The 15,797-nt window shown below is 43.2% G+C and overlaps 1 protein-coding gene across 1 annotated transcript in view; it reads left to right on the top strand.

The window, feature by feature from the left end:
• The first annotated feature begins 4,726 nt into the window (after nucleotides 1-4,726).
• Nucleotides 4,727-15,797, top strand: part of LOC6595618 (roundabout homolog 2) — a 53,068-nt gene continuing 41,997 nt past the window's right edge. Inside the window, exon 1 of the mRNA XM_002020657.2 lies at nucleotides 4,727-5,244. Within this exon, the coding sequence (XP_002020693.2) occupies nucleotides 5,190-5,244 (55 nt within the window). The 5' untranslated portion in view covers nucleotides 4,727-5,189. The remainder of the gene's footprint in view (nucleotides 5,245-15,797) is intronic.

Here is a 15,797-nt window from a genome sequence, read left to right as displayed (position 1 = left end):
TTTTCCTGTACTAGAGGCAGGCAGGGCCTTGCGAACGCGCTTTGTTCGTGGTCCAGCCGCCGGCTCACTCTCTTCGCTCCTTCGACTCACTCGAATCGCTTTATCGGATCACTCGCTGCGCTCTTTCGACTCACTCTCTTCGCTCTGTGTGTTCCTGATGAAATTATAAAAGGTGGTCCGCAGTACAAAAGCAAACTTCGTTCTTCTCTCTCTCTCTCTCTCCCTCATCAAACATGTCGTCGAAGCGCACTTTAGCGGACCGACCAACATGTATAATTTCATCATGGTCCAGCTTTTCTCTTCGCTACATCATCATGACCTTACCCTCTTCGCTCTTTCAGCTCCGCGCTTTCGGCTGCCCGTTTTCGGCTCCGCGCTTTCGGCTGCCCGCTTTCAGCTTCGATCTTTTGGCTTCGCGTTTTCGGCTCGCTTGCTGCGCTTTGGTCGCATCCGCTCTCTTCGCTCGCTCGCACCTGAGCGCAAATATGAGTAAAACATCGCTACAGAGAGAGGATCTTCTCGAATGACAGCCTGGCACATCTGTTTACTTTTATATGCTCCGACGCTGACTCTGAAATCTCCGACATTTTCTTATAATTTGTTGTGCCAGTTGCTGGCTGGTAAAACTTTTAATTCAACAGCAAAACTCGAATGAATAAAATTATGCCAGAGAGCAAATGAATTAACACTTTTGTTGGGTTATACAAGCCCCGTTCCAGTCACGCCTTCAAAACGCCAAACCCAAAAACCCAAACCCAGAACTTTTTCAAAAAAGTTGTCCCAAAAAAAGGAAAATACATGAAAGACGGGGGGGGGGGGGGGGGGGGGGGGGGGGGGGCTCTGGCCGGAACTTCCGCGTACTGCTCAAGTTCTGGGCCGTCGCGTCGCAGTCGTCTCTTTCGCAGCCTTCCGCTTCCGCCTCTTTTTGCCTGCTGTGCCAGAGCGGGCGTGGCATCAAAATAAAATTTGTATTGTTTCGTTTGCGGGGGAGGCGGCGACGGATGCGGAGGCCAAAGAGCAAACAATGAAAGCTTGAGAGCTTGAGAGAGCTCAAAAACCGCAGCCACTAAATGCATTACGAGCGAAGGAGAGAGAGAGAGGGAGATTCTGTGTGTTTGCTCTGTCTCCCTCTGTGGTTATACTGTAACGCTTTCTGTGTGTGTGTGTGTGTGCATTGGTGTGAGTGTTTGGCATTGTTTTCCTGCACGGATATCCTTAATGAGTGAAACTGGGCTACCGCTTCTTTAGACGTGACAGAGGATACAGGATGGGGGGCGCAACAGCAACAGCAACAGCAGCTGCCACTCTCCACCACTCCACTCCACTACCCCCCCCCCCCCACCAAGAAACCATCATAATTACCCCACCCATTCATCTCGCACCCCCCACCGTGTCACACCGCATCCGTAGCCCCCTCACGGCTGACAAACACACTCCCGAGCTTCTGGCACTCAAGACACTGAGCAGTGGGGAGCAGGGGGGTGGGGGGCCCGCCTTCCCCTTATCTCTGACCACATGAGCACATAAATCTTCAGGGAGGTGGTGGCGCTGCCCCCTTGATGGACGCAGCTTGCAACCACAGTGGTTACAGAGCAAAAACAAGCAGCAAACAACAACAAAAACAAAAACTGAAATAAATTCAGTTCTAAATTCAGTTTTAATCAAAAAAAAATGTATATATTTTTTACAGAATTTTGTATATTTAAAATCTCGTTTTCGAGAAGAAACCACAGGAAATATATATTTTTCTATAATTTCTCTTCTAGTTTTTTTCTATTGCTCTTATTCCACTGTGACTTAGCACCTCCCCCCATCGCGATGGCCGTGTAATTATCATGATGATCACTTTTCAACATTCAACCAAAGCGAGAAAACTTTTATATTAAAAGTAAACTTATGACAAACGAGCAAAAGAAAAGGCAGCAGAAACAGAAACAGCAGGGGAGGAAAAAAAACCAGGTCCTGGACAGGACACTCCGGCACAGACCCCCAGAAGGAGACACCCACACACACACACATCTCCCGGCTCCTGGCTGTGTGTGTGTGTGGGGGGCAGCGTGGGCTGTGTCCCATTGTCAAGTGTAATTTATCATTCAGTCAACGTCCTTCGGTTGCAGTTTATCTTTGGAACTTACTTTACTGGGTCGTCACTGTAATTTCTCCTCCCACACTCTCCACTCTCCCCTCTCTCCACTCCACTCCACTCTCTCTTGATTCTCTTTCAGTTTTCCTTTTCCACAGAAAAGTCTCTGAGCTCTGAGCTCCCAAGTAAAAGCAAAAGGAAAGTATATTAGGACAACAACAAGGATATTCCCCAAGAGTGGGGATTGTTGCCACTGGCTGCTACTCTATTGCTGCCACTTCTGCCACTGCTGCCACTGCTGCCACTTCTGCCACTGTAGAATGAATGGAAAATCAGGAAAATCTGACCCCCAGGTTGTTAGTTTTCTTGCAAGGATTTTTTAAAGCCAAATGGGAGCAAAATAGCAATTAACATGGATTTTGAGGGGGAACTAACCCCACAGTCCCTCACCCCCCCCCCCCTGTCCTGGTAATAATCGGAAATAATTGAAGAAAGGAACCAAGGAGCAAACAGAGAGGGAGAGAGAGAGAGAGACTACTTATTACAGATAGGAATTGGAGAGGGCGACACGAGTCCCCTTTGAAGGATGTTTGTGTGTGCAATTTGTAACGTTTTAATTGTTGTTTATGCGATCGAGAGAGAACAGGGAACGAGGAGGGGCCACTCCAAAGCGTCTTCCAGGGGGGCGGTGGGCGGTGGGCGGCCCCACCACAAGCCACTGAACCAATTTTGATTGCGGTGAATGCAAACGGCAGCCCGTGAACGACCTCCGGTTCTAATTAGCCGTGCTGCTAGAATGCCGCTGTTGTTGCTGGGTCTCGAATCGATTCATCAAATTGGCCACGAATGCGGGTTAGTAGGGGGTTTCTAAAACGGCTTCAAGGATTGACAGGAGGAGGACACTGTATGGCGCGGTTGAAGCGAAGTCTGCTGCTATTTGTATAATAGCAACATGCGAGTATTTCATATATTCTGAGTCTTATACCTTCACTGGATCATCACTGGAAAGATTGGTCAAAAATATGCAACAAATTACGCGTCATGCGGCGGCGCCCCTCTAATTTGCAAGGATTTCTGCTTAAGAATTAGGAAAAATTGGATTGTTTTCAATTTTAGGTTGCAATTTAGTTGGTAATCGCGTTCTCTTTATTATAGTAATAAAACCTGAGACTATTTTAAGTCAAAAGTCAAATAAAATTAAAAAAGAATAGTGGAACGAGCGAAAAATTGCATGGTGAAAAGAAAAATACCCATTTTAAATGAAATTTTCGGTGTTTAATGCAAACAGTGAAATGATATGTTAATCAAATTGATTTAAATACAAATGAATTAATGACTCTTTTTTATACGGCCCCTACTCAATCTGAAAACCATTTAAAATAAAACTATTATACGTAAATTTGTTGGAAATATATTAAATTTAAATACGAATATATTAAATATAAATATGAATATATTAAATTTAATTATGAAATATATTTTTTTTCTACATGAGATATTTATTTTAAATATGAAATAAATGTATGTAAATAATTGCCCAAAAAGTAACAGTAAGCAACATAATTCCATTTTTGTTTTTCTATCTGTGCTACAATTTTATATTAAACTACAAATCACAAAAAAAAATATATATATATATATCAAAATGTGAGTGAAAAAACTTTTTATATGTTATTTCCACTCTCTGGGCAAATATAATATATAAATATTTGAATCTAAGTATAATTATTCACCTAATAAAATTAATTTTTTAACTTTCCTTTATTTAAATATATAACCTTAAGCCCCCTTAAAGTAAACTGTGAGTCAATTTTTCCTTAAAATTTGCTTCAGATTTCATGTTTTCCTTCGGAACTTTTTATCTTCCCAAAGTCTTAGATTCCTTTGATTTTGGCCTATCCAAAGTACGGAAGTTTCTTCATCGGAATTTAACGGTCACTTTGCATAATTCAAATTTGACTCGTTACTTTCCCGCTCTCTCTCTCTCTCCGTCTCTGTCCTCACTCTCTAATGTCAGCAAATCCTTGAAACGAGAGAGAGCAAAGGAATTCCTGTTGGAACTCCGAAAAAGCCCAATGCGCAGACTCAACATTTTAGCCGGCTGAATTCAGCAACAAATGTTTATGATATGATACCAACGACTGATAATAAACAAAACGTGGCCGAGCCAAGGGAATTTACTAGAAAACCAAGTAGATCCAGGAAATATTTTCCCGTTTTCTCTATGAATCCTTTTGCTAGATTTCCCATTTCGGTAATTTCTATAATTTTGGAAATATATCTTTGTTTTCCCCCAATTATCTGTCCCTTATGGTTGCAAATCTTATCAGTATTACTTTACCCCTCTTTCGGCCCACGCAGAGATTTCCCCTCTGTGGGAACAGCTGTTTTGCCTGCAGGAATTTACTCCGAAAACGAATACGAGCACGAGTCCGAAGACGAAGTACGGACCGAGCCCGAAGCTTGGAAAATTCACCACCAAATCGCGAACATTGCTGTGGAGCGTGCGAAGGGCTCTCGGTACTCGGCTCTCGATTCACGGGTCTGCTGTGGGGCCTGCTGCCACGTCCTGTGTCCTGGCTTCAGTTGAGTTTTGGTTACTGCCGCCAACGGTTTACGGGCACTCCCAGGGAACGCGTGTCGGTCTTCTAGAGGGCCTCAGCGAACGTTCGTCGGCGATTGGCAGCAACAGCAAAAGCAACAGAAGCAGAAGCAAACATAAACAAACGAAGTGGCAGCAGTGGCATGCCCCTTGGTTGACTTTCGGTGAAGCGGCTGCTAATTGTGATAATGGGGCAAGTGGAAACCAAACCAAACTGTGGCCAAGTGCCGACTGGCCAAACGGAGACCGAATTTAAGGCCGCCCTTAAGCCCCGCAATAAAACCTAAACTTACGGAAAAATGTCAAGAAAATTGTGCGAGTGAGTAGAGAATACGGATACGGATACGGATACTGGGAGTCGCCACCTCCCCCTCGTGCTGCCATCCTGTGTGCGCGGTGCAGGGCAAAAAATACACGTAAATGCTTTTTTAGCCAAGTTTATCTTGAGGCGAAATACTGTACAGAAAGCGAATCAAAAAAAAAACACAAATAAATACTTGTAAAATGGATTTACGTTTCGTATTCATCGTTTTCCTGCTCAAGTGGACCCATGCCCAAGGTAAGTACAGCCCCGGCAAGTGCACTCCACTCTCGGGCCTGCAATGGCAAAAATTCCATAGAAAATTGCTCAACAGAGAGCAAGTGTCTGCAGTGTCTGATGCCTCTGCATCCTTCTGCATCCTTCTGCATTCGTCTGAATGCATGAGACATTTGTGTGTGCTGCCACATTCCCGTAATGAGTTTCATTTAGCCATGGCTTTCACCCGCTTGGCCAGGATCTCCTGGTTTTGGGTGATTGCCGAAAGGTGTTGAATGGCGGCGGAGGCTTCGGTGCATCTCAATGCGTGGTCTATCGATATGGGGGTCTGTTTTTTTCGGTTGAATGATTTGGAACTTTGATGGGGGTACACAAGCCTTTTGGGGGCAGGGAAAATAATCTTTAAAGGTACTCGACTTGAAGGGGAATGCACTTATGAGGCGAGGGAGAATTCCTTCAATTTTAGAGGGTTTTAGGTCTTATTTTTGTATCAATGAAAGGGGAAAACATGGCTTGAACTGGGGAATACCTTGAATTTATGAGTATTTTTCGGTAGCCGACAGCCGGCCCTCAGCGGGGCTCCACCTAGGCTAATATGGCCCTTAGTTATCCAAATTTGGGGGTCGCGGTGGTGTTTTTTTGGGATTTTAAAGCCCTAACCTTCAAAATAAACTCTACAAATATTTTCTAAAAATAAACCAAGATATTTCCTGAGCTAAACATTCAGTTTTCCCTCTTAAGAGTGGCATTCCCCCAGGTCTTATCTCGGTAATCATTGAGCCAGCCCCAAAGCTCTTAACTAATTGGGATATCCACTAACTTTAGTCACAGATTAAGTTGCCAGACACAGTTTAGCATATTTCCTGGAGAGGGAGAGGCATAAACCCGAATCATTTGCCGCATTGATTGCTTCCTTCTTGCAGGAAACCCGTAAAGCCCCGGAAAACTTTTACCCCCCACCCCCCATGATAATTCATAACTCTTGCTTATCTCATCGAAATGGGGAAAATGCGGGGAAAATTCGCATGTGAAAACTTTATATGCCAGACGCAAAACAATTTCCGCAACTCCCGAACAAATTAGTGGAAAATTTTGCCAAGAAAATCCCCCCTTTCGGGCTGGGGGCTAACTAACCGAAATGAATGCGAGTCTGAGTGTCGGTGTGGAGTCCTTTTGTTGCATAAAATATGCGCATTTAATAAGGGGTAGAAGCGAAGCCCATGATGGAAATGAATATGTAAATGTTGGCCCACAAAGACAGAAAAACACACACAACATTTGGGGGCACCGCCACCAGCCACCAGCCAGCAGCCACCACTCATAAATGATACAAAAGATACGTACATTTTTCCTTTACAAATACAAATACACATACAAATATGGAATGTGTCTGTGTGTGTGTGTGTGCATCCATTTGGCTGCTGTTCAATTTGCGTTCCTTTGGCTCCGTGCCCCACGCTCCGTGCTCTTCCCTTTTCGGTTAAGGGCATTTTTATTATGTAGTTCATGCATGTAAACGAATTCAATTGAATAATATCCTGTCATTTTGTTGTTACATCCTCGCCCGGCATAACCATTATCCCCCAGACCCCCCACCCCAGACCCCTCCGCAGGACCCCCTTTGGAATGGCTCGTTTGGCATGTCAAAATTTTTATCATCGCACAAAATCCGCCAATGGATGAAGGATGAAGGTTGTGGAGGAGTAAATAAATAAATCCCCACAACACGCGTGTCGCTCGCTCCCGTGATGCTGCCCCTTGTTGCAGGAGCGCTCAAAAGTATGCAATAAATTTCGTGCAAAAAAAGAGAGGATACATATATTGGCATTTTAGTGGGTTTCCTGCGCGAGTGCGAGTGCGAGTGTGTGTGTGTGTGTGCGTGTACGTGTGCTTGTGGTGCATCCAATAAAAACAAATTAAATACTTTTTGGCCAACTTTGTTCCCGCTGTGCAAATGAAAGCGGGCGTCCAGCGGAGCCCCCAAGTTGTATGCCACATACACGTATCTTATCCGATGGCCCCAATGCCGCTCTTCATATTTTGCCCTTTTGTAAATGTGGAACACACATGTTTTCTACATTAAATAAAAGAGAATCTGAGTGTGTAAATCTACCTTTAGCCGTGATGCAGGAACGCAACAGAGATTCAAGCCATCAAAGGGGGTATCTGTGACTAACCTTTTTTCCCCATTCCTTTTCATACACAAGAGTGCTCCAGCGAGCCATCGGTTTTAGGGTACAACCCAACGTTTACTTGGAGCTTTTATGAATCAAACCGCAACATGAAACGATCGGTTGGCTCATGGCAAACGGTCTCATATAAGCATGGATTGTGTATGAGCTCGAGCCTACGTTTGGGTTGAGCAATGATCGAACATGTTGGCTCAGGCAGATGCAGAGATCGATCATGTTAGCCCCGATAGAAGGCCGAAGGCAATCAGACATCAACCGTCTCGTTTTGTTATTCGTTTGGGATCGTATAAGACGAGCGCCTTTCTTCGGCTGCCGCGCTTTCGCCCCGCTTCTGCCCAATCTTTCAAGAAAAGAAATATATTATTATATTATTTGTTTATATTTAGACTGAAATGGCTGTTTAATGGCCAACAAGCCAAGAATTTCCAATTTATTCACTTGTTACTCAAAATATTCAAAAAATGTGCCTTATATATTGCTCATCCCAAAGGTGAGGACAAATCCGATTCGGCGGTTCCCCAGTTTACTTTGAAAATCCAAATAAACCACAAAAAAAATTTGTTTTAAACACTTAAAGTACCATAAAACTGATTATTATTGAAGACTTTCAACCTGCACCTATTAATATGATTATGTGTGTATATCCGACGGCATTTGAATGTCATTAATGCCTAATAATATCTGAATTTCTTATATAAACTGTATCTTTTAGCTGAGGGAATAAAAAAAGGTGGTCGAGTAAGGGTACTCTCTATTCCAAAGATTCTTTGCCCGCATAAATATCCGATAAATATCTGTTATATCACTTACCCGAAAATTCTATGATATCTAACCCTTGAACCCCCATACTCCACTCCCAATTGCTGTTTCAACTTTGCAACAATTTGCTTCATTTATAAATTATTCATTTTTGTAGACTCCCGTTGGCAGGCAATTATCATTTTCATGGGAAAAATTGTTGTTGCTGTTGTTGTTGTTGTTTCGCTCATTTTTAGGCTCTCCCAAAAATGTAGGCTACGCAAAATTAATTTCTCTACTCAGCTGTACATATGTATCTGTGTAGCTGTGTGTGTGTGTGTGTGTGTGTGTATGTGTGTCTGTGCTTTGGCATGTGCGTGTGCTTATTTATTTTGGCTTGGAAGGACGGCCCAAGAAAGTCCTGCGCCTCTGTGCCTCTGTGTCTTTGGGTCTCGTGCCTGGCGGCGGCCAAAAGCAAAGGGCATAAATTTATTTGCCAAAAACACAGAACAGAGACAGAGATAGAGCGAGAGCGAGACAGTGGGGAAAAAAGTTTTGCAGACCGGAATATTAATGAGTATTTAACCTAAATTGTTGCTGCCTTTGATAAGTGCCATGAAATATTCCCCATGTACCCATCCGCAAGGTGCCCCGCCTCCTCGTTCTATTTCCGCCTCTGCCCTGCGGTATCAATGGCACAGACAGGAAAACTTTCCATATCTACGGGTACAAGGGTTTTCTCAGGCATTAAAGAAGGCTTTAAAAGAACGAGGGGAACAAACGGGTTGCCTTTAAGACTTTCTCCGACTGTCTGGGGAAATGCCTCTGCCTCGTGGACCGGAGAGCAGGTATTATTCGGCCAGCCGCAAGTTAATTGAAAAGCCCAAGACATTATTCGCTTTGCTGTCTGCAAAAAAGGGCAAAGACCAAAGAGGGACCATAATAAAGTAATATGGAATTAATTTGGAGTCCATTAGATGTGAAAATATTTCGAAAATTGACTGCCAGCCGTAAAGGGTTCAAATATTTCCATTTACACAGTCATAATTGACTAAAGCCAAAGACCAAAGGGTATGCCGAGGAATTCTTAGAAAAATGCATGAAATTTGAGAAAAGGTGAGGTTGAAGTTCATTAATACACATTTTTGAGTCGTTCAATAAACCATTTACCATTTATATGTATATTCCATCCACTTTAGGCAATGCACACTGTACGGACACACACAAATTGAATGCAAAGCAATTACCAGGTTTCAATCCATTCAAAACGTTCTTTGGTCCTGGCTAAATGTAATTTACCTTAGCCTTAGGCCAAAGGACAACTCATTCGAATAGATAGTCCTATTACACACACACATACACACACACACACATATTGGGGAAAATTTTAATTAATTTCTGCATCAATTGAACGGCTGTCATAATACAAATAAAAGATACAAGTACGTGCATACATACGTACGTTCGAGTGTGTCTGTGGACAAATAAATACATGTATTTATTGACAGAACAAACAATGGAGAACATAGAGGACAACAGGCCGTAGCTGGGATACAGACAGGATATACCCCATCATAATCGCCATATTTTGATTAAGTTAATTAAGCGATTTCCAGCAGAGACCCAACAATGCCTATCAACGGCATTTTCCCGCTAATCTCCGACGCGCGCAACAAAACAGTCTATGGCTCTGCCCCGACATGATTACCCGCTGAGTGCCAAGTGTTTGCCATGTGAAAACATAATTCACTTCATTATGGGCCTAAACTAGGCCAAAGACCAAAGAGAGAACAAAAGAACAGCGGGTGGGCAAGGAAAACTTCAACACGAGGCAATTGAGCGCCTAATGAATTGCTCGGTTGAGCCATGTTCAAGCAGCCAAGGCGCTGCGAGGCCATCAAAACTTTAAAGTGCTCGAGAATGCCATTAAAAAATAGCAGGCAACAGCAAAAAAATATGTATAGACTGGAACAAGAGCATAAACAAAAGGAATGCAAATTTCCATAATGAACCAAGGCGAAACTTTGATACTCTCATTGGGAGAGGAGACGCGAGAAGAGGAAAAGTTTCACTGCCGTTGTTTTGGGTAATTCCCCAGAAGCAACAAGAACCGCAGATGAGAACAAGCAAGAGAGGTTATGAGTGCTTTGGGTATTGCTTGTGCTTAAGGCTTATGAGAAAAGGAAAACAAGAGAGAGATCTTACTTGACACAAAAAAACAAAGCTCTGCCTCTGCTCGGCTAGCTTACGGCTCGTCTCGCGCGACTTTGTTGATGTTCTGCTGCCTTGTATTTGTAATGCACTTTTTCAATGCAAAACAGAGCTTCGGCAGCGCTAAAAATAGAAGGAGAGAGAGCGCTCGATCGGATTCGGCTCGCCGCCTACTCGAGTTCGGTTCGTGGTCTTACGTTGAGATTTCGCTGCCGCTGCGCAGCTTACGCAGGGTTTCAAGTTGAGAGAAAGAGAGAGCCCTACCTGCATTTTGCAAAGGTCTTTCCCTAAGACTGACTTCGGCTGGCTTTTGGCTCGTCTTGTGGGACTTTGTTGATGTTCGTGCTGCTGCCTTGTAGTTGTACTGCGGGGCCAGAGCTTCGGCAACGCTAAAAATAGAATGAGAGCGCTTAAAGATCGGATTAGGCTCTCCGCCTACTACTTCGGCTCAAGATTTCGCTGCCGCTGCGCAGCTTACGCAGGGCTTTAAATAGAGAGAAAGAGAAGGCCCTACCTGAACTTTGGAACTGTCAGCTCCTATTTCTCTTTGACAATAAACACCATACTATTCCACATAATGTTGCTAAATTGGAACAATTCTGAACAGAGTTTTGTATTCCTCAACCCTTTTCCCACTTGGTGCCCTCTCTCGGAAAGCAGAGTGTCGGATATGGCGACATAAACAAGTGTTGAGCATATTTTTTACGGCAAGTTTGATATTTTTTTGCCTCCCACTCACCCCCGTTCTTTGCCCGACGGTGGCGCCGTCAAGCAATCATAAAGCACCCCAACAACAGGCGGAGGAAGTGCGGTAAAAAGAAAAAAACGGAGAAGAATGTCATGCGGTCAGAGTTGATGTCTGGGAAGTCCGCCGCCCCCGCCAGCCCCCCGCCCAGCCATAGCCGTCGCAGCCGTCTCGCCGCCTTGTTCGCATTTCTCGCGCATTTTTCAAATGGCTCACCCTTTGGGCTCGGGCCAGAGACCGGAAAGGGTCGAGTCGCGCTGCGGACCTAGAGACCAAGTGTCATTGACATTTTAATGTGCTAATGAAGATGACGACCCAAAAGCAGAAGAAAACTGCTTAAAAACATAATATAATCAAATTGTTATAAAAATAGTCAGCGGTGGCTGGCGCTGGACAAACTCCATCGGGTTTGCTTTCCCTTCCTCTCTCCCTCTTCCTGTGTCTCACCCACTCTTTCGGAGCGCTGGCTACTTCATTATCGTCATCGCATCGTGGGGTTTTTAATTTTTTTATATTTCTAGAATTTTTTTGGCCCCTCCACAGCTGCTTAAGGACTTGCGGTGTTTACGAGTTGTTGCGATTTTTATTTTTTGTTTTTTCTGCCATTCTCTACTCCATTTTGTTGCTGCTGTGGGGTCGGGTAGGGCTGGGGTGGGGTCGGGTAGGGTCGGGTCCTTCAGTCAATTATGTCAAAGTTGTCAATTCATGAAGGAAAATTGCAGGGCGTTAGCGTAAGCGGCTTTTGTATAGGGTCTAAAAATGTTAAATGTAGGTTATAATTTTGAGTGCAGCAAATGGAAGTGCGGTAGGAGGGAGGGAGAGAGAGGGAGAGACGGAAGTAGGGACAAGAAAGGACCACAGCTGCAGCTGACAAAACTGAAATTAAAGAAGGAGCTAAAGGGGTTTAAGGAAATATTATAGAATAAAGAAAAAAAAGGAGGGTGATGCGAAATAAGGTTTTTATGGAAAAACTTCAGTTTTGATATTATTTTGTGGGCGTTTTGGCATATTTATTCAATGTTTTAACTGAATTTATTCAAATTTAACTGATTTTGAGAATAAATGAAGAATCAATGCAAGCAATGAATATTTCACAACACTATTTCTGACGATTCAACACTACTAAATATTTTTCAACACTTCTAGTGCCAACAAGGAACATTTTACAGCACTAGCTCACACTATTCATCATTATTTCCAACTATTCAACACTATTTTACACTATGCAACGCTACTAAATTGTTTTCAGAATTTCTAATGCAATCCATGAACATTTACCAACACTATTTCACACTTTCCAAAACTATTCAATGAGGTTCATCACTTAGAGTGCCAAGAATGAACCTTTCGCAACACTACTTTACCCTGTTCAACACTATGAAATCGTGCTTAAGCTAATATTCCAGTAATAAAGTGGAAAAAAGTACACTTTAGATGCTTAAACCATGAATACATCTGAAGAGCATCATATGAGTGCTAGAAACCGTCGACATTACATATAAAATTTCTGCACTCCCGTTCCTCGTAACTCTTTAAACTCCTTCCCAGGACAGCCAGGACAAAACATATATCTCAAGTCGAGAACTTAATTTTAATGGTACCCAACTTTCTACTTTAATATCAAATCCCAATCCCCCTCTCAGGCGGTCTCCATAAAAAACTGACTCTCAAAACTCTCATCTGGCCAATCCTTCGTCACAATCCTACCTTAAGCGTCTTCATCTTAGGGGCACTCAAAATTTTAGCTGCCATCTGCTAGACGGCCTTTTTATGACTTATAATTTTTGTCGACTCATTGCCTTTTGGCCGAGAAATCAGCGCGCCTAAAGGCGGGCTATGCTTAACCATTTGTTGCGCCTTCTTCCTGGAAGGGTAAGGGATACCGTGGAAGTCTGCATAATTTATCAATGTCAGGGACTGGCCTGCTGATGAACGCACCCAGAAAGCGCCAGACCAGCAGATTGTGACCTTCCCTGGGTCCTGGTCCCCACTTTATTGTCCTTTCGTCGGCAAAATCGATAAACTTACTTGTTGCCAAAAAAGGCCATAAAATTTGAGCTTTTTAACAAGCAAATCGAATGAAAGGCAGGACGACAACGACGACAACGACGACAGGGATATTGTTGATACGAAAAGAAAAGAAATGGAATGAATAGAAAAGAAAAGAAAAGAAAAGGACATGCCTGCTGACCCAAGTCCAAGCTGCTTATCAATGGCCTAAGCTAAGCATTCCTTGCCATTCCCATTCCCATTCCCTATCCCGTATACCGTATACCGTATCTGTATAGCCGTATCCGTATCGTTATCCCTAACCATCTCTCGGACCCCCGACTTTTGTTGACTTACCTTTTGTTCGTTTGGGCTGGACATTTTATATTTATTAAAAAAGAAAAAGAAAGAAAGAAACTCTGTGGCTCCTTGGGCTCCCTTTTTTTGGGGGGGGCGTAATAGGCATCCGGTCATAAAAACATGAATTGTGGCTCTTAGCAGCAAATCCAATTGGGCATAAATCGGCTTTGTCGCCAGCACATGAGATGGATCCTTCCTCTTACAGGTCCTTTTCATCGGTTCCTGCTCCCTGCTCCCTGCTCCCGCTCCTGCTCCTCTTTTACGACTTTGCCTCTCTGGTCTCCATTGTAGGCTTTATTTTATGTGCATTTAAGCACAATGCGCTTATTGACTTAATGACAAATGTAGTTAGGCATCTCTCCAGGCAGCTCTTCGCCCGATGACTGGCATGCACTGAGGGAAATACTCGCACACCAGACCGGAGACCCCTTTTCTGAATGATAAAATACCCCTTTTAATGATCCCTGACGAATGGCAATTTTCCGTGGAAAAATTCAAGAGTTCCTTGAGGGTCTCGGCACTTGACAAAAAGACATCTAATAGGAGCACCAGCTAGCCGGAATTTACTTCAATTGAAACCCCAATTTATGGAATTTATCTTGGATGTTTTTTTATTGTTAATACTTCTATGGAATTCTGTTTTTTATGGGGCTTACAAAGAGAAAAGTCTGAAAGATAATTTGCATGAATTTAAGCGAATTTTTTAATGACTTTCCACGAGGCAAACATAAGGTTGTGGCTATGGTTGAGAAGATCTCTGCCGCCTCACACTTGGATTTTTCAATATATCACCAAAATATTTTTTTTAAATTCAAAAACCGCTGTTTTTGACTTTACGCACTATCATAATTTTTACTCATCAAAGGCAGGGCCGTTCTAAGCAAAAGTTTGAAAAGTTAAAAGAGAATTCTACGACCTTTTACAGGATTTTTTATTCATGTCAATGGAGTGGATATACCTAAAGATATAGCGACCCAAGTCTGAATTTTTTGAGATGTTAAGAGCTCTTAAAGCCTTTGAAAATAATACAAAAAATACAAGAATAAACTGAAGTTTTCTACCATTCTTGGTCGTTGCTTCTGCGACTGCGAGTTTTTTTTTTAATTTTTGTTTACATTTTTTTTCTTCATATTTTTACCTTTTTTCATTTTTTATCTATTTTTTACTATTTTTAAATTTTTTTCAATTTTTTTAAAGCAAATGTTCGACTAATGGAGCCTACGACTTATAGCCTTAAACACTGTTGCCTTCCGTTTTAGTTCGAGTAATAGAAGTTCGATGGAAGTTAAAATGTATTTCCCTTTTCCCAAAGACTATCAAAGGTGTCTGCCACAAATCTCCATAAATTTCTCTCAGTGTCCCCGTCCAGTTTCCATCTAGTTCCTATTCGCATTACCACTCCGCTGCTGTTACCGTTTCCATCGCTGGCTGTTTGTGAGCCAAAGTGCTTGAGTTTCCTATTATAAGAGACTTAACTGAAATTGCATTGTGGCCGTGCATCCTGCACTTGTCACCGGCAGGCCCCGAGCTATTTGCTGCTCCTTGTACTCCTTCTTCTCTCTTCATTTTTCAAGGATGTTGACAAATTTACAAACGCGAAAGTGAATTTTCTTTCAATTTTGTTGCACCGGCAACAGCCAGCACCGGCAGCGTCTTATTCTCGCTGTCGCTGTCGCTGCTGTCTACATCTTTGGCTGGCAGGCAGGCAGGCAGGCAGGCAGGATGCGCGCCTAAGTAGTTTTTGTATAATTGCACTCGTCATTGTCGTCGTCGTCGTCGTCGCCGTCGACATCCTATCCCTTTGGGTCTTCCCTGTGCCGTCTATCATGTTGCATCTCCTGCTGCTTTGCCCCCCTGCGGCAGTGGCAGTGGCAGTGGCAACAACAGCAATTAGGGAATGTTAACAAGCGCACTTTTCAACTTTGGCTCGCGGGCCTCTCTCCGTTGCACTTCAAAGGTGTGCCTCAGTCACCCTCTCTCTCTCTCCCCCTCTCCTCCTGGCCTCCTGGGCCTTCTTTTTGCGTCTGATTTGAATGGATATTCGGTAGATTGCCATAGAAATTAGAGGCATATCCTTTATCCTGCAAGGCATTTAATGACATTTAAAGATGCTTCGCTTAAAGCAAGCCAGAGACATTCATGGAACACCGAAGGACTATCTTCTTGCCACTGAAACCCTTTTGAAATATTCACTAGCATTCAAACTTTTCTATTGAATTATTCAGGGCACTTATTCGTATTCGTAACCCAAATGCATTCATAATCATGCGATGATTGACACACCCCTCCCCCCTCCCCTGGGAGCAGCCACCCCACCACTTAAAAATCAATTTGTGGGT

The sequence above is a fragment of the Drosophila persimilis genome, unplaced genomic scaffold (genome assembly GCF_003286085.1).
Source record: "Drosophila persimilis strain 14011-0111.01,24,50 unplaced genomic scaffold, DperRS2 tig00000191-arrow-pilon, whole genome shotgun sequence".
NCBI classification, from domain to species: Eukaryota; Metazoa; Arthropoda; class Insecta; order Diptera; family Drosophilidae; genus Drosophila; species Drosophila persimilis.
Note: the sequence above shows the minus strand (reverse complement) of the source record. Positions and strands in the feature narration are given on the sequence as shown.